Below are 20,524 nucleotides of genomic sequence, written 5' to 3'. Positions count from 1 at the left end.
TAATGGCCGCATGCTCTACTCCGGAACAACGCCCACCGCATACGAAAGACCATCGCCTTCTGCAGTGAGCACTGCGTTTGCTGCTGCAAGCCAAACAGAGAGCCCAAAGAAAGTATGTACTGCTGTGTCGTCAAAGCAAATGTTCCAGGTCGCCAACCGCAAACGCCGTCAATGTATTCTGTCGCTGGGAAGACAGATACGCAACCAAAGCGACTGATTTCTGTATTATACATGCTGTGTGCTTGTGCAAGGAGTTTCACCCTCCTAAAGATGGCGAGATTACACCGCCATACGTGTGTCCTCATACCACGTGGACGTGTTGGGAGAAGTATCACAAGTTTTACCTGCCACGGAAGCTTTTTTCGGACAAAGGCAACTTGCGCAAAACATCGGAGTTGTTCAGGTTGAAACCAAAAAAGCCCCCTGCAGAGCGATCTGGTCCAGCATCAGGAGATGCTGTGCATCCCCCTCCGCGAAGTGTGGTTCGATCAATTTTGATTTGACATTTTGAATACAAAAATAAGATAGATAACACATTCGTGAAATCACGCCATTGAAAACTAAATCTGTAAGACATGCAATACCGAGGAGTACAAGTGCCACGTGAGCGGCATGTCGACGAAGGACATGGGCTCCGACAACGAGAACCACATTAGCTTCGCCAACGGCCAGACCGTCTACACGTGCGGCATGGCGGCGCGCTCCTGCGATGACTACAGCTTTGACGTGACCGACACGTCCTACTTGGTCGCCAATGTGGCCAAGTTCATCGTGAACTCCACGGACGCTAGTGCGTATGCCGAGTGCGCCGACTCGTGCGACGAGTGCGCCAACGGCATCAAGGACCCCGTCATGGGCCACGACGTCACCACGGACAACTACCAGTACGTGTGTCTGACCAACGGCCAGAAGATCTACTAGGTTTTACAGACCAGATTCTTGAGCCGAAGTCTGGCAAGCTCAACGCAGCAGAGAGCTGATACAACCGCTACCTTTCGTGCCTCTGAGCTGTTCGAGCCTTCCTGTCAGGAATCTCCTGATCATTTTACTGTTGGCGGCAACCTGCTGCTCCTGCTCCTTTTGAAAACACTTTTGATTCCACCGGCGATCGCTCAAGTCAAGTCAACCGACACTCCCCCATCAACGACATCGCCGCTGCCAACACAAACGCCATGCTCACTTCATACCTGCTCACTGCGCTGGCCGGTGTGCTCCTCGTCTCCCAAGAAGCCGCCGCCAGTTGCAGCAGCTGGTCCACGCGCAACCAGACCAACCTCGAGGGCGTCTGGGTCTGCAACGCCACCCAGTGCGACACCGTGTCGAATGACTACACGAGTCTGACGTCGGGCCAAGTGGGCGTCTACACGACCTCCAAGGCCGGCAACCGCTTCGCGTACAAGGTGGTGAACGTCGACTCGACGGCGGTGAGCAGCCCGACGTACTCGATCGACGTCAATCATGCTTACGTTTGTAAATCCAAATATTCGATCTTGACGTCCAGCTAACTGGGACACTTACCACCTTCCACAGCACCCATCGTGCACAAAATACACCTCGGCGCGATGCTTGATGTCTTGGGCAAATTTTCTCACCAAATACGACTACGCGAGCACAATCATGAAGTCCCAATTGTTCTTCGATCTGTAGCTTAATATGGTCCTCGAACAGGCGATGGTGTGCTAAGATAATTGTCGCGTTGCTGAACGGTCGGTCAAACTGGAGCAATATGGTACTAGCGTCGCCATGTAGAAGGTTGATCTTGGCGATGTACTTCGAATCAGGGAATTGTTCTTCATCAGCTGGATCCCACGACAAAGAACATCACCTCGCACTTCGATACCATAGCACTTAGAAGCGGAGGTCTGCACCGCAACTTGAGCAACCACATTGCCGAGCCCACAACCAACGTCAAGAAAAATGTCACGGTTGTCAATATCCCCTACAGTGCCAATCAGGGCTGCCACCCCAGCAGGAAGAATCTCACCGGCGTTAAGATGGCGCTTACCAGCCTCCTGGCGAATATCGGACATCGTTACGGAAGCAAACAACTTCTCCACAGCTAGCATAGCTGCCTTAGCATCCATTTTCATTGCAGTTGTGCAAACATGACCACCAGCAACATCACCGGCTTCATCCCCCATCGCCGTGCTAGCGGGCCGGCGAGCACCACCACTGCCGCCGTCGCCCGCTCCATCGCGGGGCCGGAGCTCTGAGGACGGTCATGCTCCAGCTGATTCTGCACCGGCTTCTCCACGAGCGGTCGGCCTTGGGAGAAAGAAGCATGACGGAAATTCGGCAAGAACGCTGCCGTACGTTAGCTTTAGCATATGCAGGCGCATTCGTAACTCCGTGGGGGAGTGCTTCGCGCTCCTCATCCTGCGATGCACATTGGTCCACGATATACGCACACCACGGCGTTCATATACGGCGGCAAGCTGCACGAGCTTCTTGTCTTGGGCAACTGAAAATCGTGTCCTCATCGCAATAAATACCCCCCAAGCTTGATGGAAATGACTTGTTTTTACTATGCATTTAGTAAATCATTTCGAGCCCGTGTTCCCTGATCGGTGGTCGGTGCGCATAGAGATGTTAATTTGACAGAGCAAGCGGTTAATTCGTCGATGTATAGGGATGAGACTAACGTGAAGTGATACGATTGGTCAAAATATCAAACAGCGCAGAATGCCCCAATTTGGGGGGGGGGGGGGGATTTTCGCACCAGCTTTTGTAAAATCAGCAAAACGGGGAATTGTGCCTCCTTTGACCGCGAAAGGGTTAAGGGTCCGCTCGAGTCGCTTCGAATGGAGTACGATAAGCTCAAGGGTGAGCTGATGCTCGGCAATACCAATCCATCCATTCTCAAGCAACTAAAGTTGGTTTGCGTTGACATGTACTCAAATCGTTTGAATTCAAATCTATTATCACGGGACTATTATAGCGATGATAGTACTCGATCCCAAAAATATCAGCACGAGCGGAGGGCTATATAACCTTAATGCTATCACAACCTTTCTGAGCTCAAATCAATCATGAATGACCTGCTCGTCAAGGAGGTTCCATTGAGCGATCGACCTGCAGTGTGGGCATCTGACCAGCCATATTCGGCGAAGAAAGTTGTATCGACTCAAACTGATGCTACTAGCGACCAATGGGAGGGATCGGAGTCTAAGGCTGGATCAGGCGTTTGGGTGTATAAAAAGAAGAAATCGGTCAACACCTTTGCGCTATGAGGCCATTGAAGCAACTTTTTTTAACTCACTGAGCAAGACTCTACCAAAGGTACTTTTTCGAAAACCAATCAGAACTATTTGGGTGATCATCATCTATAGGTCCATGTCTCTATAGTAGCCATCTCTTTTCTTTTACCCCGGTGGTCGTATTCAACGAATGCTTTAAAAGTTGTACGATCTCGGTATTGATCATAAGGAGTGCCATCCTGCTTAATTGCACCAAAGGATACTATTCGCCCATCAGCAAATATGGCATCGTATTTTGAGTCTCTTGTTTAACACCCTAAACTTGTATGCAACCATTTCTATATTAATCCAGAGATCTTTCGCTCAAGCGACTGAATCTACGTTTTGAGGTGAAGTGATTTCTCGCCCGTCGTCGAGGCTGCCTACAACCGAAGGTCAAGTATTTCGCCGATGTTCCAACGTCGGCGAGCTAAGCCTGTGCGGTGAAGCGATCGCTGAGTCTACATCAAGGCACTTAATTCGGTGACCAGAACCAGTTCGACCCAAGTTTGTACACGTGACACCGACGCGAGGAGTTTCGCCGAGGAGATCGGCGAGCTAAGGGGCCGGCCAGCGAATTGACTTGGTTTTAGTATGGGAGAGACCGCAACAGCCCATTTTCATTAGATATTTGTATAGGGGCCTTAGGGAGGGCCGTTGAGCCCAGCAAAGCAAACATAAATACAGTGTGGAATTTTCGGGATCCAACACAAGCGGCACGCGGCGACTCTTCGAGGTACGACCGTCCCCGTAGGACTAGATCATGCCCACCGCTGAGATCGGCTTACCGAAGCGACGGAAGTGATCTCGGCCACCCGGCAAGACCAAAAAGCGTGTGTGAGTGTGTGGTGGTTTCTGGACATCTGCCCCCAGGGCAAGAAGCTCGTCGAACGTACGAGCGCGGGTTTTCGGCCCGCCAGCGAATTAAGGTCGGTGCGGCTTTGCACCGCCGGCCCGTCAAGGCGAAAGCCGCCGTCCATCCTTTGATGGAGGGCACGGGTTCAAAGAGGAGAAGGAGAAGAAGAAGAAGAAGAGGTGGACAAAGTAAGGGGAGCGTGCTGTGTGTTCTTGGCACGGCTCCTGGAAGGGCTTGGCAGGTGTCTGGGAAGGAGCCACTACACCGCTGTAAACGGACTGGGCGATTTTCGGATCACCCGACAAACCTACGCTCGACGATCGTAGGTGTTGTTGGTGTGGGAGTGGAAAGCTAACGATTTTGGTACGTCTGCTATACCACAATTTGCTGATCATCGATTTATTGTTGCTGCCTCAAAATCAGCTTATGGAGGAGGCAACTCATTTTGGAGTAGGCAACGGTCATCTCAAGACGTTCATGATCAACAGATTCGTCCTCGACGTGTAAATCTGGATTTGACACATAATTTACGCAATGGTAGAGGCCTGCCTTCAGCATATCCTGAGCACAGTATCCGAGATGCATGGGAGCGTCCTCCGAGTCGGTTTTGTATTTGAACATATAAGGTTCGATTTTGAGTAGAGCATCGCACACTTCGTCCTCTACTGGCACAAAACAATGCTTGAGTCGACGGCCACTGTAAGTGCAGTAAGCCGTGGAGCTGAGCATTGATCCAGCACAAGCGATAGCTATTGGGGCAGGGCTTATAGGCCCTGTAGTGCTAACTAAGCCTCCGGATTGCTTGAAATAGGCTACACCAGTTGCCCAAGTGTCTATTGTGGTTGAAACTGTTATTCCAACGTACATTCCATATAGAGGACTTGCAGTGCCTATGTCCACGCGTCCAGGGGTCGTTCCTCCGGTAATGGTCACGCGAGTACTATCAGCCGTTCCAAATCGTAAAGCATAGTTGCTCATCGTTCTGATGATCATCGCATTAGTCGATGGCGTATTGGCACCATTTGACATCTGAATGCAGCCGTGTACTGGGGTACTGTTACTCCCATAAAAATCTTGGACCAAAGTGTAGGTCCCATTCAACCAATTGACACCGTCTCCGGTAATTGTTTGCCAAGCAATTTAAAAAGCAGTGGGTTATTCACCAAAACCCCACTAACCGCTTGAAAGAGGTTGCCCCAGCAATCTCCTCCTATTCCGACTCATCCACCTACGATAAGGGTTTCCGTGGCTTGTGACGTAGCGGCGATAGCCCCGCTCATGTAAGTAGAGGCACTGGGAATCCATAAAGAATGAGCATTGGTCATGTCTGTTCCAGCGCTTGGAGGACCAGCGATATACACTGTCGCCGCTCTGGCCCTAATAACTCCTGAATTCAAGGCCGATATAGTCGAAGCTGCGAAGCTACTTAGGACAGCTGATACTGAGAGGTTATATCCCTAGGGTTAGGTGTACGTGTACTTGATTGCACTATAGAATGGGGACGGCGTTCCTCCCTGCAGACAGCTCTTCGGTGATAGCAAAAAATAGTCCATCACATATATTGTGCTGGAAGGGCGCCATGGAACCACCAGGATTGCAAGTTGAGCTCAAAGAGGACGGTAACGCAACGCTAGATCGCTGTCGCGAGGCAATGCCTGCCGACACGACCCGCGCATACGCACCTAAGGAAGCTGTTCCTAATTTTCTAGAACCTACACTGTCGTATAATTTTAAGTTCTCGGGGCAGGAAGAAAAATCAACAAAAAGCGATGACATACTGAGCACATTCCGACGCTACCTTAAACGTTTTCTCTGCTCTTAGTATGTACTCGAAAGCTAAGCCCCACGCTGTCCAAGGATCTGGATCCCGAATGGCTGAACTAGTAGTTGCAACAGAGCCGCATAACAAGCTTACACTTAATCCGTTGAGCGGTAGTCTGGAAGGCAATTCGTAGCTCACATTTAAAGCAAATTTTACAACGAGTTAGTTCATTCCTCCATCCAATCATCTCCCTCCCTTGCCGTGCGTATCACTTACAGCCAGATTCGACTGCCGCTCTTTAGCACTGGCATTACCGCGGCCATCACCTGCCTACTTGGTTTTCTCCGCCGCCCCGCCCATCAAGCCATTACCCCCTCCGACACCGGCACGGTCGTCGTCTGCGCGCTAGTCGTGGCCGGACTGGCCCCGCTGCTCTTCTTCACCGCCCCGCCCATCAAGCCATACCCTCTCCGGCACCGGCGCGGTCGTCGACTGCGTGCTGGTCGTGGTCGCACTGGTCCTGCTGGGCTTCTTCGCCGCTCCGCCCTTCAGGTCGCCCCCTCCTCCAGCGCCGGCGCGGTCGTCGTCTGCGTGCGTCCCGCTGACACCTCTGCGTTCTGTCAAATATGTTTTGTATAATGGGTTGTGTAAATGTGTTTTTGTTTTGAGTATGTGGGTATGTGCTGTTATGGACCTCGTTACTACAACATAATTTCGATCTCCAACGTCTCCGCTCTGACACGGTGCCGTCCTCCTCGTCCTCGTCCTTGAACAGGTCGTTGCCGTCCGTGTCCGCGTCGGCGTTGCCGGACATAACGCTGCCGGGTTTGGACCCGTCGTCGTCGTCTACGTAGTCGTCGTTCGCCATCAGTCCTTTGCCTTCTCCTCGTCTGTCGCCGCTTCATCTTTGTCGTCCGCGCCAGCCTTGGCACAGCCGTCCTTTTTCTCCTCCTCGTCCACCAAATCCTTCTCCTCGACCAGGTCGTTCTCGCCGCCGCCGCCGTCCTAGTCCTCGTCGCCGCCACAGTCATCGTCCTCTCCGCCACCGCCGTCCAAGTCCTCGCCGCTGCCCTCGTCCTTGTCGCCACCTCCGTCCTAGATGTAGTCCTTATCGTCCGCGTCGGCTTTTGTCAGGCTTTGGGGTGCTCGGACTTAGTCGACCGCCTTGCGAGGTCGTAACCCGCCACGACGCCCTAAAACACAGCTCGTTAGTGCATACGCAGGACCCCAGTACGTACCCACACCATACCTTGCTCACCAAGCGCTATCTCGCGCGCTTGGTGCGCCACCATCGTCGACGCTTCCGTGCTGCTTTCTTCTTCCTTTTCCCCCGTTGGCGTAAAACAAAATGGGAGACCAGGAGCATCGTACCTAAACGAAACCAAATATATCGCAAATTTCATTCTTTCAGCTTATTGACATTTGATGCGAAAGATAAAATCAATAAATTACCAAGCAACACTTATGGTGCTCTCAGCGGGTATATCGTCGCGTTGTAGCTATGTCGTAGCACCGACTCCCGTGCTGTTATCCGGAAGTCGTCACTTCATATATTCGACATATCAGAGGGACGGACGAGGGGACGAGGTGGAGACTGCGTCTCCCTAAAACTTCCGATAAGAATTGATAGCTCCATTTGGACCTTCTATGATACACGAGCCCATAGAAGAGTCTGCGTACTTTACAAGATCAAGGATTTTGAGCATGTTCCGCTCGTCATTGGATAACAAAAACGCCATTTCTGGCTTCCTCGCGAAAGTTTATCCCTAGGCAGCCAATAAACGAAAAACCGAACTTAAATAGCAAGAACTACGTACTTGGATAGATCGAATAAAGATATCTCGATTGAGCCATCAATCGCAGAAATTGTGTTTTGGGAAAAGTAACATTTCATTCTGTGCGGTCTCACATAAGACGAACTTCGTATTCCGAAGGCTAAATGGTGCCTGCAGCAGGGGGGGGGGGCTCTAGCGTGAAAAAGATCAAACTTTCTCTGCCTGACATTTCACACGATACCTCATTCGAGCCGGAACGCATCATAAATGCTGGACATGCCTTACTGGCAAGACTTTAAATTGATGGAAGATAGCAGGACCCCGCTTTTGACTGTGGAGGAAGCGCTCCTCGGTTTATATGTCTTAGCTACCAGCTGCTGTGTCGAAAGCTATGTCGAAAGCGAGTGCGCAGCTTCACCCTGACCTCAGGATGACGCCTGAGTGAGCGCCAGTATAGCTCGAAGGCAGTACCATGGAAAGGAGGTCCATACGCTGTAGCCGCGTGTTGTTTGGTATTTTCCTTGATGCAAAATGAACTCGATAGACGACCCCCTCTCCAACTGCACCGTCTTATTCTATGACTGAAGCTTGCGCAACACCGATGAGTCAACACTTTGGAGCAGTTCGTCGAACGCACCGCTACCCAACTTGGCGGCGAGATCTTTTAGCCTTCCACAGACGAACTCCTTCAATTCTAACGCTAATATAGGGGCATCTTCTTCGTGTGGTTGCTGCTGCTGATTTTTGTGGTGGGCTTGGAAAGCGCGATAGACCCCTGATCGCACGCCATCCTCGTCGTTGCCAGCAGCGGTAGCACTGCGCTTTTGCTCCAGTTCTTCTTGTTCATCCTCAATCACTTCAACGCAGATTTCGAGGATCTGGCCGGTCTTTTCCAACAGCGGTTGCTGGAGCAGCATCAGAGTAGAGCAGGAGGCAAGCACCCACACCTTCCGTCGCAAGAGCGTCAACGGCGATGATCCCACAGTGTAGAACAGCTTCAACATCGCTTCGACTAGCAACAGCAACACGGCGGTGTCATTAGCCAGTAGGTTTTCCAGCATGAAGTCCAAGTTGATCATCATCAACCGAGCGACAACGCTTAAGTAACCGGCAAGCACGCTTTCAGGTTCATGTTTGACACCTCCTTGCTGAAAGGCAATACAAGCTTCTACCATTGACTTCACCAGTGGCAGAAAGCCACCCACCTGATCAGTTGGTAGTGTCGCGACAATAAACTCCGTCACTTCAGCAATCTGCAGCGAGGCCTCCGCTTTTACGTTGCCGATCACGCTTTGAAGGAGCCCAGATACGCTTGTGTGGTAGCTCTGCCAAAACTGAGCCTTGCCGAGCTTCAAGTAGTGTTCCAGTAGAGTCAATACTAACGCCACATGCTCGTAATCACGTTCCATTAAGCGTAGCACGTTGCCAAAGAGTAGGTGAAGCTCTTCGGTGTACACTGTAGACACATCAAGAGTTTCGTTCCACAGCTCCAATCCACTCTCCATCAAGAACACCTCGTCCGGGTTCGCCACATCTGTCGCAAATCGAATGACTTGCACACACATATCCAGCAGCGTCTGCACACTGCCAGCTTCTACACGCACAGCGGCAGGGATTTTCTGAGCTTCTTTCACACTCGCGAGCAGTTTGGCCATTAGCTGCAGTATTTTGCCGCGCACCAAGTTGCTAGCGTCGCTCTCATTTGTCCAAAGAGCTGGTAGCGGCGCACTGATTTGGTGGCAGAAAACAACTATCTGAGCACCACAAGCCTGGATAATAGCTTCTAGGCATCCCAATACTTTCATCTTGCTCTCGGACTCATCTGCTTGGGGGAAGAAGGCGAACAAACACTCCAGTGCCCGCGGCAAGAACGGAGCAAACGCCTCATATTCGAAGCCCCAGTCGTTCATCATAGACTCCAGCGTCTGAATGATGCGCAACTTGAGCGCCACATCAGCATCCGCTTGATGAAAAAACGCCGAGGGATTGAGCAGCGCGTCGTAAAGCGGAGGTCGCACAGTTGCCGACAACTGCGCTAACCAACAGCTTACGAGCCATAGAGTGCGGAAGCGGAGAACTGGTAGTCCCTGGAAGGAGCCAACATTTGCGTCCGGGCTTACGAGGATCGGTACGAGGTTGGTAAGGAACCACGGCTCAAACTCAAAGCAATCGTGAAGATCGTAGCAGCCCAAACCGATGGCTAAAAGCACGGCGTCCATATCGAGCACTCGTCGGTCATCCCCAGCAGTCGATATTTGACCTTGACCTAGCTCCACCAGATACGCTGATGCGCTGGAGGTCATCTGTGTCAGGGCAGGAATCGTCTGTTCTGGAAAATTCTGCACCAGCGTCAAGAAAACATTTTCAGCGCAGGCCCGCACCGATTCCTTCGCGGTTAAACTCTCCATAAGCGTGCAGTACGCCTCGGGGTCGCTCTGCCACTCTTCCAGGTCCTTGGCAGTCGATGTCATGTAGTGCATCACGACCAAGTTCAGCATCGATGCAAAACGGTTTTCCGCTTGAGTAAAGAATGTCTGCATCGCTGTTTGCGCTTCCAGCACCATGGCATCTGTCAGTGCTACATCTCCTGTAGCCGTTATAACTTTCGCCATCACCCGTGTCGTCCCGCCCGGGCCCGAGAGACTCTCATTCTTGTACAGCCGACAGCTCAACACGTTGGCAAAAAACTGGAGGGCGTCAATCTGTAACCGTCTTGGTGGCGGAAGCACTGTCGCGGGGCTGGAGGCAAACGCGTTGAGCACGTTCCAGAACAGCGCGAGGTACGGCCGCAAGTATTCGCGAAACTCCATCGGGTACGAGTTCTGCACGCCCACGACAATGGCCGCGACCCGGTGCATGCACTTGTCGAGTGTCAGCATGGCCTCCTCCAGCTCTGCGCCAGAACTGACATCTACGACCGCACCAAACGTCTGCCGGAACTTCACCAGCCTCTCCAACTGGTTGTAGAACTCCACGAGCGCCGAGCGCAGGAGCTCGCCGTTCTGCAGCGCCGTCAGGTCCCGGAACGCGTTGAGCAGCATCGTGGAAATGAGCTTGGTCGTCGTCACGAGGACAGTCAGCTGCTCCGCCCCGGTGGTCGCCACTGCCGCAGCAATTGCTGCAGCCTTGTCGGCGCTCGACTGTCCCGCCGCGTCCGTCTGCGCCTGCAAGAAGTCGTTCAGCTGCGAGGCCGCAGCCGTCCAGTACTGTAGCAGCAGCGGAAGCAGCTCCACGCTGAGCATGGCGAACTGCTTGCGGTGCTGCATGAGCCTGCGGGTCGCCAGTTCCTTGACCACGCGGTAGCACACGTCCACGCTGCGCCTCTCGCTGGCCACGTCGGCCGCCATCGCGTCCTGGCGCCGCAGCGGTTGCAACATGGGCGGGAACAGCGCCTCGAACGCCCATTGGTTCGGGAATTCGGCGCGTGCAATGGCCGCCACCACCAGCGCCAGGTGCAGCGCCACCGTCGGCTGCGGCTCGTGCAGCGCCGCGAACAGCAGCACACCGCGCGCGTGGGCGCGTTCGTCTTCGGAGAGCATGTTGGTGGCCTTGCGCTGCCGCCACTGTGCTTTTAGGAAGTGCTTGAGCCACAGCACGGCCAGTAGCCGCACGTCCGCGTCCGCCGCCCCCAGGAGCGCCAGGTTGCGGGGCGCGCCGTCGGCGCCGGGCACAGCCACGCACATGTCCAGCAGCGCCGCCAGGAACGGGGCCGTGATGGGCGCGCGCTGCAGCTGCTGCAGCTCGCCCTCGGCCGCGGACCGCTGCGGCTCCGGCGCGCGCAGGCTCAGCGCCAGCAGCTCGCGCATCCGCAGGACGTCGTCGGCCATTGATGAGCGCTTTTGTGAATGACAAGAAATGGCTACATATCCAGCCCGATATGCTCTATAACTGTTTGACGGGGTTATGGAGCCGCGTCAAGCTCCCTAACTGTGGGTCACTGCGACTACCTCAAGGTACTGTACGTGCGTGTCATTGTGATCATGGTGGTCTGCCATTGTGGTCTGTCAGGCCGAAATAACGACAACAGCTACGGTGCGTACGTCCACATCACTACTGAGTACTAAGTAGTAAACAAATAGCAAGCATTGGTGATTGTTCATCTATCCGTACGCGGAGTCAGCGTCGCTGAGGAAAGCATGTACTTCTTGACCTCGAGTTCGCGGAGAGTGGCCTCCTCGTGGTCCTCGAACCAGTCGCAGGTGTTGCGGATGGCGCTTTTGACGTTGATGTCGCCCTTCTCGCGAACCATCTCGATGACGTGGTAGATGAACTGCTCCAGGTCGTTGCGGGTCTTGATGCGGCGGGGCACCTTGGCGTTGTCTGAACTTGTCAGCCTCGGCAACCATGCGGTCAATGCCTTCCTGGATCAGACGGCCGTAGTTATTCGAGATGGCGGTATCGGCATTGGCGCCAGTCTTCTTGTCACACGCAGACACTTTCAGGATGCCGTTGGCGTCGATCTTGAACGTGACCTCCACCTGCGGCTCGCCCCGCTTGGCGCGCTCGAGGCCGGAAATGTTGAATTCGCCCAGCTTGTTCTTGGACTCGACGCAGGCACTCTCGCCCCAGTAGATACACAAGGTAGCCCTCCTCTGCCTTGTACACGCGCGTCTTGCGCACGGGGATAGCCGTGTTGCACTTGATCAGTACCGACATGAACGTGCTCACGGTTTCAATGCCGAGCGACAGCGGGGTCACGTCCACCGCCAGCAGCGAGTTGGTGACGTCGCTGCGGATACCGTCCAGGATGGCGCCCTGCATGGCGGCACCGTAGACAGCGACCTCGTCCCGGCTGACCGACTCGGACAGCTCCTTGCCGTCCAATAGCACCAGCTCCGTCACGTCCTCGGGCTTCATCTTGGCGTCCTCGAGCACCTTGAGCATAGTCTCCTCGCAGCACTTGAACAGCTCCACGTTGAGCGGATCGAGCTTGGCGCAGGTCACGGTCGCGAGAAGTCCACACCCTCGAAAAGCAAGTCCACCTCGACCGAGGCGCTGGTCGTGGTCGACAGCATGCGCTTGCCGGGTTTTCGCCAAGTTTCATCTGAAGCAGTTTTTTTTGCTAGTTGAAGTGAGCCATTATTAGCCAATGAAATCTCTCCTCGCTGTTGCGACACAATTATTGCGAGGGAGTTTCATCCACGTGTCACATATAGGCGCCAGATAATTGTATTCCTGGAAATCAATTACATTTTCGACGCGGGTTAGGGTCCCTCTGCATCCGGGAAGTCGATTCGGAGCGACAGTCTGCTGGCCACCCACTCGGTGCGGCATACAAAGAGCAAGTGAGTGACGGGCCTGGACCGCGGGTGCTGATCCCTCCTCAAAACAAAACACGCACACAGAGGAAGACCGCGGACGCCCGACCGTTCCGCCCGCTTTTCCTTGCTTCAGCACCCGCGCCGTAGAGCACCCACCCACCCACCCCACACCACAATGGCTGACGTCGAGGACCGCAAGCCGACGTAAGCGCCGCCGTGGGTTGATAATAAATAACCCCCCGGTATTTTTCGTTATTGACGCTTGCATTCCGCCCGCAGTGAGAACGTCGAGGAGGACCAGCAGACGGAGCAGGTGCAGCTCAATGAGGGCGACATCGAGACCAACTGGGACGAGGTGATCGAGACCTTCGACGGCATGGAGCTGCGCGAGGACCTGCTGCGCGGCATCTACGCCTACGGTTTCGAGAAGCCGTCGGCCATCCAGCAGCGCGCCGTGAAGCCCATCCTGCTGGGCCACGACTGCATCGCCCAGGCCCAGTCCGGTACCGGTAAGACGGCCACGTTCGCCGTGTCCATCCTGCAGAAGATCGACATCAACCTGAAGGAGACCCAGGCCCTGATCCTCGCCCCCACGCGCGAGCTGGCCCAGCAGATCGTCAAGGTCGTGGTGGCCATCGGCGACTACATGAGCGTGCAGGTGCACGCCTGCGTCGGCGGTACCGCCGTGCGCGACGACATCCGCACGCTGCAGCAGGGCGTGCACATCGTGGTCGGCACCCCCGGCCGTGTGGGCGACATGATCAACCGCCGCGCGCTGCGCACGGACGAGGTCAAGATGTTCGTGCTGGACGAGGCCGATGAGATGCTGTCCCGCGGTTTCAAGGACCAGATCTACGAGGTCTTCCGCTTCCTGCCCGAGAAGGTGCAGGTGGCCCTGTTCTCGGCTACCATGCCCCTGGACGTGCTCGAGGTGACCCGCCGCTTCATGCGCGAGCCCATCCGCATCCTCGTGAAGCGCGACGAGCTGACCCTTGAAGGTATCAAGCAGTTCTTCATCGCCATCGACCGCGAGGAGTGGAAGTTCGACACGCTCTGCGATCTGTACGAGACGCTGACCATCACACAGGCCATCATCTACTGCAACACGCGCCGAAAAGTGGACTGGCTTACCGAGAAGATGCAGTCGAAGGACTTCACGGTGTCGGCCATGCACGGCGACATGGAGCAGCGCGAGCGTGACATCATTATGCGTGAGTTCCGCTCGGGCTCCTCGCGTGCTGATCACCACGGACCTGCTGGCCCGTGGTATCGATGTGCAGCAGGTGTCGCTGGTCATCAACTACGACCTGCCCACGAACCGCGAGAACTACATCCACCGTATCGGTCGTTCGGGTCGTTTCGGTCGTAAGGGTGTGGCCATCAACTTTTTGACGCACAACGACGTGCGATACCTGCGCGACATTGAGCAGTTCTACAACACGCAGATCGACGAGATGCCCATGAACGTCGCGGATCTTATTTAAGAGCCCCCTCCAGTGAGCGTTCCCCAGCGAGGCTTCGCGCGTTGCGTCTGCCGAGCCGTCGCCGACCTTGCGGCTCGACGGCGGTCGATGCGACGGCAGGAGGGCGTCGGGGACGGACGGCGAAGAAGTGAGAGACGACGGTGTGCGGCGCTCGCGGGCCAACCGATGTAGAACCAAGTGTTAGGACAGCAAGCAGTAGGGGAACGGAGGGGGTCGACGAGAGTGGAAAACAGGAGACGGAGAGAAAAGAGCTGCAGGTGAGAGGAGAGGCGGTTTTAAAGAAAAAGAGGAAGGGGGCTGTGTGTCTTCTTGTTTTGTTTCATCCCTTGTTGGCCTTCTTGTCTTCTGCGTTGGTTGAGCCCGTTGTACGTCAGCGGGACCGGGGTGGAACGTCTTGACTGGCTGCGGACGCCTTTTGTCTCAAATGGCTTCAAGAAATCAGGATTTTGCAAAGCTGAACTGCAGTTTCTCGCCGAGAAGTTGCTCGCTGCTGCTGCATTCGGAAGCGACGGTAAGCGTGGCCTCAACGTCAATGCTGGCGGGACATCATTCTCATCCAAAGTGACTTTCGTAAAATCACAGGGCTCGTCAACTGAAGGTGAGCCGCGGCGAGCCGGTCAGCTCGCAACCGAGAGTCCAGCGGGGATGATTTGTCACACGGTACAGTGCTTATTGTATAAATAAGCGGTCTAAACAGTAGTAAACTATAGAGGTCATACGGCTATAGCAGCTATTATTTGCATAATACCCCGTCGGAATAGATACAATTGTGACCGGATGTTGCAGGGTATCAACTGGTATTGTGTTTCAGATTGACAGCGGCTCGCTGGAGCGACACGCCGGCCTTCTTCCACATTTGCCAGTTCTCCGCCAGTAGCGGTCCCGTCAAGTGCCTGCCCAGCCCCGCCTCCCCTCCGCGCGCCACCATGAGCGAGCCCGTGCCCAAGCAGCCCGAGGAGAGCACCAACCTGTACGAGGTGCTGGGCGTGGAGAAGTCGGCCAGCGAGCTGGAGATCAAGACGGCCTACCGCAAGCTGGCGCTCAAGTACCACCCGGACCGCAACGCCGGCTCGGCCGAGGCCGCCGACAAGTTCAAGCAGGCCAGCGCCGCGTACGCCGTGCTGAGCGACCCGAACAAGCGACGCCAGTACGATGTGGCCGGCGACAGCGGCAAGGACATGGAGTTCGAGAGCGTGGACGTGGAGTCCATGGGCGGCTTCGGCCGCGTCGTGGGCGCGCTCTTCACCAAGATCGGCATGCCCATTCCCACGCAGATCTCGCAGAGCGTGCTGTCCGCCGCCAGGGACCTGTGCGACGAGCGCAACAACTCGACGCAGCTGCCGCAGGTGACGCAGATGGTCTTCGGCATGGAGCGCAACGCCAAGGTGGACAAGCAGGACGCGCACTTCTACAAGCTGCAGGTGGACCGCGACCGCGAGTCCGTCGTCTTCATGTGCCGCTCGGCCTCCAAGAGCAAGTTCAAGCTGGTGCTCTTCGACCAGCACGGCGCCGTGCGCATGGTGCAGGAGTCGGTCAAGAAGCCGCGCTGCACGGCCGCCGACATGTACCTCTCCAGCACCGTGGAGCTCATGGACCTGAACCCGGAGCTGTGGCCAGGCGCCAACAGCGACTCGGAGCTGCCCGAGATCTTCAGCAAGCTGTCGCTCTTCGAGGTGCGCCGCACGGTGCCGCTCGAGAAGGGCGAACACCTCTTCTGTGTCTACGGAGACAACTGGCTGTCCGCCGTCAAGTACTCGATCAAGTGCCTGAAGATCGACGAACAGTCTGCGGCGCTGCGCAGCATCCAGCAGAGCGAGCACGAGCTGGCGGGCATCAAGCACGACCTGGATGCGCTGCAGAAGGAGTACGTGGCGGCGAAGAAGGCGTTTGAGGAGGTTTGCGGCCGGGTGGAGGCCAAGCAGATCCGCACGGAGGAGCTGCTGACGGAGCGCGAGCAGTCGTACGAGGCGTTCCTAGCAGGATGCGACCCGAACCAGGTGGCTGGTCCGTTCGACGACGCGCGCGGCTCCAACACCTCGCAGAACGGAAAGGGGTCAGCTGCTGACAGTCCTGCTGGCGGCATTCGCAACATTTTTGGCGGCTTCCAGAACCGCTTCTTCGCGGGTAAGGAGCGCACGAGCTCCATGGACGCCACCAGCAACGCGTCATCCCACAGCCACTAAGTGTTGAAGGCAGTGAGTCATAGATGCTATAAGCGGGAACTCCGGACGGACAGCCAGGGAGAAGGATGCAACAGTAAGGTAGAATTTCAAAGGAGAAAGTGAGGAGGAGCGACGAGATGGGATTGACACGTTTTAGAATTTAGTAGTTGACGCCGGTTGTGTTGTACAGCTCCTTCTCTCTCCTTCATATTCGTTTGATCTACGCGTTTGCGAGCTTAGTAGTCACTCAGCAGCCGCTGGCGCTTGGGGTCAATGGGGTCGTCGAGCCTCTTAGCCATGCAATAGGCATGGGCGATCCACGGCACGAAGGCAGCAGCGAAAAAAAGTTGGCCCACGAAGAAGGCCGTGCCGAACATGGGGAGTTCTACTGCAAGAGTGTTGTAGAATCGTGCTAACTGCGTCATCCGGCAGTGCGCTGGCAGGCCACCAGACTTGGCTGCAGCCGCTGCAGCGTTCGCGGCCTCTTCCAAAGTGCAGGGAACGACACGTCCAGAAGCGTTAGCGAACATTTGGTGTCCGAAGGTGGCATACTGTGGTGCCAGTGTGAGCAGCGCAAATAGCCCAACCATAGCAAGCTGCATCAGTACGAGCGACAGCATCGTCATCGTAGCAGCAGACGTAAGTCGCGGCTGCAAGCGTCCGAGTCGGAAGCACAAGAACTGCAGGCCGTGGCGCTTGAGTACAACCAGCGAAATTGTGAACAGATATACGAAGAGCACAGCGAAGACCACGTAGTCTAGGGGAACACGCGCGAAGCCAGCACCAGCAGCAGATCCATCGGGTTGGGGAACTCCGGAGCATTCAGCAAAACCCACGCTCAAAATTGGAGTGTGCCATCTTGTCGATGCTCGTGATGAGCATGGAGACGACGATGAGCAACGACAGGATCATCAACACCACGCCGATCGGGATCTTCCAGCAAGACAGCTTGCCCGTCAGCGCGAATCTGCGCAGGTTAGCATTCAGCACTTCGCGGCGCTCTTCAAGAAGCTTTTCGCGCGTTTTCAACTGCGACAGCCGCTCCTGATCAGCCCCACTCATCTGCTGCTCGACGGCATATCTCTGTAGAATGGTCTCTCTCGTCTGCTTGGTCGCCTGCGTCTCCATTGCGTTCTCCTGCAACAAGTCCTCGAACGTCGTCATGTTCTCGTCAATGCTGTGGTCCTCCATGAGCAGCCCGACCAGCGGCACGCTCGCGAGTCCTCGACTGCACACGAACAGCCAGAGGTACATGCCCGTCAGCGCCAAGATGCCTACCAGAAGGCGCAGGAACGTCTCCAGGTCCGACGAGAACTTGAGCAGCGGCCGCAGCCAGTCGATGTCCGAGCTGGCGGGCTTGCCGCACAGCAGCACCACCATGGCCATGACCAGCAGCAGCGACAGGCCCATCAGGAAGCACGCCGTGCGCTTGAGTGCCGCGTAGAGGCGGTCTCTGGCCGAGAAACGCAACGTCAGGTGCGCGATCTCCGTCTGCTTGGCGTAGTTGTAAGCCAGCGGCGCCCCCACGAACGAGTACAGCGCCAGCGCCGCGAAGTACACGCGGTACAGCACGCGCAGCGCACGCACGTTGTCGGCACGTGCGGCAGCGCGTTCTCCAGCAGGTAGACGTCCACGGGCGCCGTGAACAGGCACAGCAGCGAGATGTAGAGCGCCAGCACGCAGACGCCGTTGACGAAGCGCGAGGAGACGGTGAGCGGCGCGGCGCTAAGTGTGGAGGTGCCGGCGAAGGCGGCGAGCGACGAGGACGCGCCGTGCTTGGGCTGCGCGTAGAGCACCAGCGACGTGCTGAGCAGCAGCAGCACGAGCGCCACGCTGGCGTACAGGAGCCATACGAGCAGCGCCGACGAGTCCATGGGGGCTGGAGAGAAGAATTGAAGTGGTGACTTGACTTCGATCTGGTTTGAAGAAGGAGAGGGTGGTGTGGTGCACATCACTTTAGTAGTCTGTTGGGTGGGTTCGGGAACGATGCGGACGGAAGCCTGAGGTACGAAGAATTCTGTGTGGAGGCGGAGCTGTTGCAGAGGCAAGGCTCGCATGAGGTGGCGAGTGTGCAGATGGCGGGGACTGGGAGGAGTGTGGCCACGTGGGAATGGAGACGTGGGAACCGCCAGGTGAGCTGCAGTGGAAGAATGTTGGAGTTGGTACTAGTGCGTCGTTCATTGCAAGAAGCGGTTGACATTGTGATGCAACGTTGAAGCACTTGGACGGGGATTCGTACCTCGTCTCAACAGGAAACGTCATGCCGTATCTCGCGGAGGACGAGAAGAGCGAGAAGTTGACCATAGAGCTGGATGGAGACATCGACGAACTGCTGCTGGTAGAAGAGGTGGGCAAGCTGCTTCAAGATGGCAATATGCCCAATGGAGCCCCGCTGTAACGAGCAACGACTAACTGACTCTGGTTGGTTGCATTCCATAGGAAATCTTGGCTGAAGACGTGACGAAGTCCAGACCGCCTTCCAGCCCGAAAACGTCAAAACTGCTCTAGTCGAGTTCCACATCGTCTACCACACGATCTACCAGACGCCCGTGCTGTACTTCCGAGCACTCGCCGTCGATGGAACGCCCTTACCAGCAAGTGTCGTAACGCGTGACGTCCAGTTTCCGGGGTCTGATGGCCGCTCGACCTTCGTTGCCATGGAGGAGCACCCAGTTCTGGGCAAGCCGTATTCCTTCCTGCACCCGTGCGAGACGGCAGCGGCCATGCAGTTACTCCAAGCTCGCGCGTCCCAGTAGCAGCGACATTAATACTCCGTCGGAGGTTAAACTGCCGCAGTATCTCGCGAGTTGGCTCAGCTTGGTGCAGCCGCTGACAGGCATCTCGCCTCTCGACTACTATGCAGTAGGATAGGATCCCGACTAAGTCCGTCTTACTTTGAATACTGGCGCCATTTTTCACAAGACCATGACGCTGGAGGAGAACGCGGCTCGTCCCCGCAAGAAGTACGCCACGCTAACTCCCCGCGCGTCAATTGCTGCAATAGTATAATACAATAAAGCTTACAACGACGTGCTCGTGTCCAGGCAGCGGCTTGGAGGCGTCTCGTCGCCAGCAGCAGCGACGACGGCAAGCACTCGCGCCAGGTTCGCGTTTGGTTCGCGGCTTCCTGACCCCGCGAAGAGCTTGAGCAAGGGCCCGAAGAGCAGCGCCAAGGCCAAGCTCCAGCACGTCACAACACGAGTGCGTCACGAGCCGGACGTGCGTGCGCCGACCAACGCCAGGAAGCGGAGGCGGTCGGTGTCGCGGGACTCGGACGACGCGCCGTCGAGGCCGAACCCCTTGGACCGACCGCTGACAGTGAAGACGGCTTTGCCTCTGCACGGCAGCCATCTGCCCGCCCCGACGAAGGCGTCGAACCTGCTGAGTGGCGCTCACCTGCACACGATTTCACCGTCGAACCCAGCGATCAGACACAAGAAGCGGAGGTCGGCAGAACAGCAAGAATCGGTTGCAGACTTGGGTGGGTTGCTGCAATTACGCTCTGGTGACTGCGGAGAGGAGTGTATGGCTAACTTTTCAAGCTTTGTGGTGCGTGACTATTTCGTAGCTGCCACGGAGCCTGTGTTCTGGATCAAGCGGCGTGAAGTAGTGGATGCAGCACTGAAGGAGCTCGACGCGTTAGAGTACGTTGAATTCATTCAAGCATTGAGAGACGCTCGGTGCTGACTGTGTTCGCTGGTGGTGACGCTGGGCAGGAAACGAATCAAGGAGATCGTCTAGCAGTGCAGACAACTTGATGATAATTTTCTCGTGATGAGAACAATTATCATCCAGAGTCTCACATAGCCTTGGTAGCTATGTACTTCACACGCGTTTATAAATTTCCGTCTTGTTGAAATCGTTGCTGTGTCTAGCTACATTACATTGGCATTGCTCCACCTTGGTCAAGCTGCTCGATTGGCCTACTAAAGGGCATAAACTAAAGAGGTGCATAAGGTGATGCTTCATCACCTCGCATTCGGCCTCT

At 55.7% G+C, this 20,524-nt stretch overlaps 9 protein-coding genes across 10 annotated transcripts; 4 read left to right on the top strand and 5 right to left on the bottom strand.

Moving 5' to 3' along the window:
- Positions 1-6,259: 6,259 nt before the first annotated feature.
- Positions 6,260-6,668, bottom strand: IUM83_18752 (uncharacterized protein; the record flags this gene model as incomplete). The annotated part of the gene is made up of 2 exons (XM_067943764.1): positions 6,260-6,471; positions 6,581-6,668. The coding sequence occupies 2 exons, from the start codon at positions 6,666-6,668 to the stop codon at positions 6,260-6,262; spliced, it is 300 nt and encodes a 99-aa protein (XP_067792283.1).
- Positions 6,669-6,721: 53 nt separating this feature from the next.
- On the bottom strand, positions 6,722-7,146 carry IUM83_18751 (uncharacterized protein; the record flags this gene model as incomplete). The annotated part of the gene is made up of 3 exons (XM_067943763.1): positions 6,722-6,859; positions 7,016-7,047; positions 7,104-7,146. 3 exons carry the CDS (start codon positions 7,144-7,146, stop codon positions 6,722-6,724), a joined length of 213 nt encoding a protein of 70 aa, XP_067792298.1.
- A 1,058-nt stretch (positions 7,147-8,204) lies between these two features.
- IUM83_18750 (importin-like protein) lies at positions 8,205-11,456 on the bottom strand (the record flags this gene model as incomplete). 2 transcript variants are annotated; one of them, XM_067943761.1, is made up of 2 exons in its annotated part: positions 9,328-9,357; positions 9,429-11,456. In XM_067943761.1, 2 exons carry the CDS (start codon positions 11,454-11,456, stop codon positions 9,328-9,330), a joined length of 2,058 nt encoding a protein of 685 aa, XP_067792299.1. The 2 variants fall into 2 exon arrangements, with proteins under 2 accessions (XP_067792300.1, XP_067792299.1); XM_067943762.1 differs by having other exon boundaries at positions 8,205-11,456.
- Positions 11,457-11,725: 269 nt separating this feature from the next.
- Positions 11,726-12,513, bottom strand: IUM83_18749 (chaperone DnaK; the record flags this gene model as incomplete). The annotated part of the gene is made up of 2 exons (XM_067943760.1): positions 11,726-11,949; positions 12,108-12,513. 2 exons carry the CDS (start codon positions 12,511-12,513, stop codon positions 11,726-11,728), a joined length of 630 nt encoding a protein of 209 aa, XP_067792319.1.
- Positions 12,514-13,065: 552 nt separating this feature from the next.
- Positions 13,066-14,374, top strand: IUM83_18748 (ATP-dependent RNA helicase eIF4A; the record flags this gene model as incomplete). The annotated part of the gene is made up of 3 exons (XM_067943759.1): positions 13,066-13,094; positions 13,170-14,051; positions 14,107-14,374. The coding sequence occupies 3 exons, from the start codon at positions 13,066-13,068 to the stop codon at positions 14,372-14,374; spliced, it is 1,179 nt and encodes a 392-aa protein (XP_067792262.1).
- Positions 14,375-14,798: 424 nt separating this feature from the next.
- Positions 14,799-16,557, top strand: IUM83_18747 (Molecular chaperone (DnaJ superfamily); the record flags this gene model as incomplete). The annotated part of the gene is made up of 3 exons (XM_067943758.1): positions 14,799-14,885; positions 14,957-14,972; positions 15,194-16,557. The coding sequence occupies 3 exons, from the start codon at positions 14,799-14,801 to the stop codon at positions 16,555-16,557; spliced, it is 1,467 nt and encodes a 488-aa protein (XP_067792264.1).
- Positions 16,558-16,772: 215 nt separating this feature from the next.
- Positions 16,773-18,410, bottom strand: IUM83_18746 (lysosomal cobalamin transporter; the record flags this gene model as incomplete). The annotated part of the gene is made up of 3 exons (XM_067943757.1): positions 16,773-17,293; positions 17,373-17,989; positions 18,124-18,410. The coding sequence occupies 3 exons, from the start codon at positions 18,408-18,410 to the stop codon at positions 16,773-16,775; spliced, it is 1,425 nt and encodes a 474-aa protein (XP_067792293.1).
- A 201-nt stretch (positions 18,411-18,611) lies between these two features.
- IUM83_18745 (uncharacterized protein) lies at positions 18,612-19,044 on the top strand (the record flags this gene model as incomplete). The annotated part of the gene is made up of 3 exons (XM_067943756.1): positions 18,612-18,668; positions 18,755-18,883; positions 18,976-19,044. The coding sequence occupies 3 exons, from the start codon at positions 18,612-18,614 to the stop codon at positions 19,042-19,044; spliced, it is 255 nt and encodes an 84-aa protein (XP_067792263.1).
- A 417-nt stretch (positions 19,045-19,461) lies between these two features.
- Positions 19,462-20,277, top strand: IUM83_18744 (uncharacterized protein; the record flags this gene model as incomplete). The annotated part of the gene is made up of 4 exons (XM_067943755.1): positions 19,462-19,499; positions 19,581-20,017; positions 20,105-20,180; positions 20,253-20,277. The coding sequence occupies 4 exons, from the start codon at positions 19,462-19,464 to the stop codon at positions 20,275-20,277; spliced, it is 576 nt and encodes a 191-aa protein (XP_067792292.1).
- Between the last annotated feature and the right edge of the window lie 247 nt (positions 20,278-20,524).

This window comes from Phytophthora cinnamomi (assembly GCF_018691715.1).
Source record: "Phytophthora cinnamomi strain GKB4 chromosome Unknown Contig36, whole genome shotgun sequence".
Classification (NCBI taxonomy): domain Eukaryota; phylum Oomycota; class Peronosporomycetes; order Peronosporales; family Peronosporaceae; genus Phytophthora; species Phytophthora cinnamomi.
The sequence above is the reverse complement of the archived record's forward strand: the minus strand, read 5'-3'. Positions and strand labels throughout refer to the sequence as shown.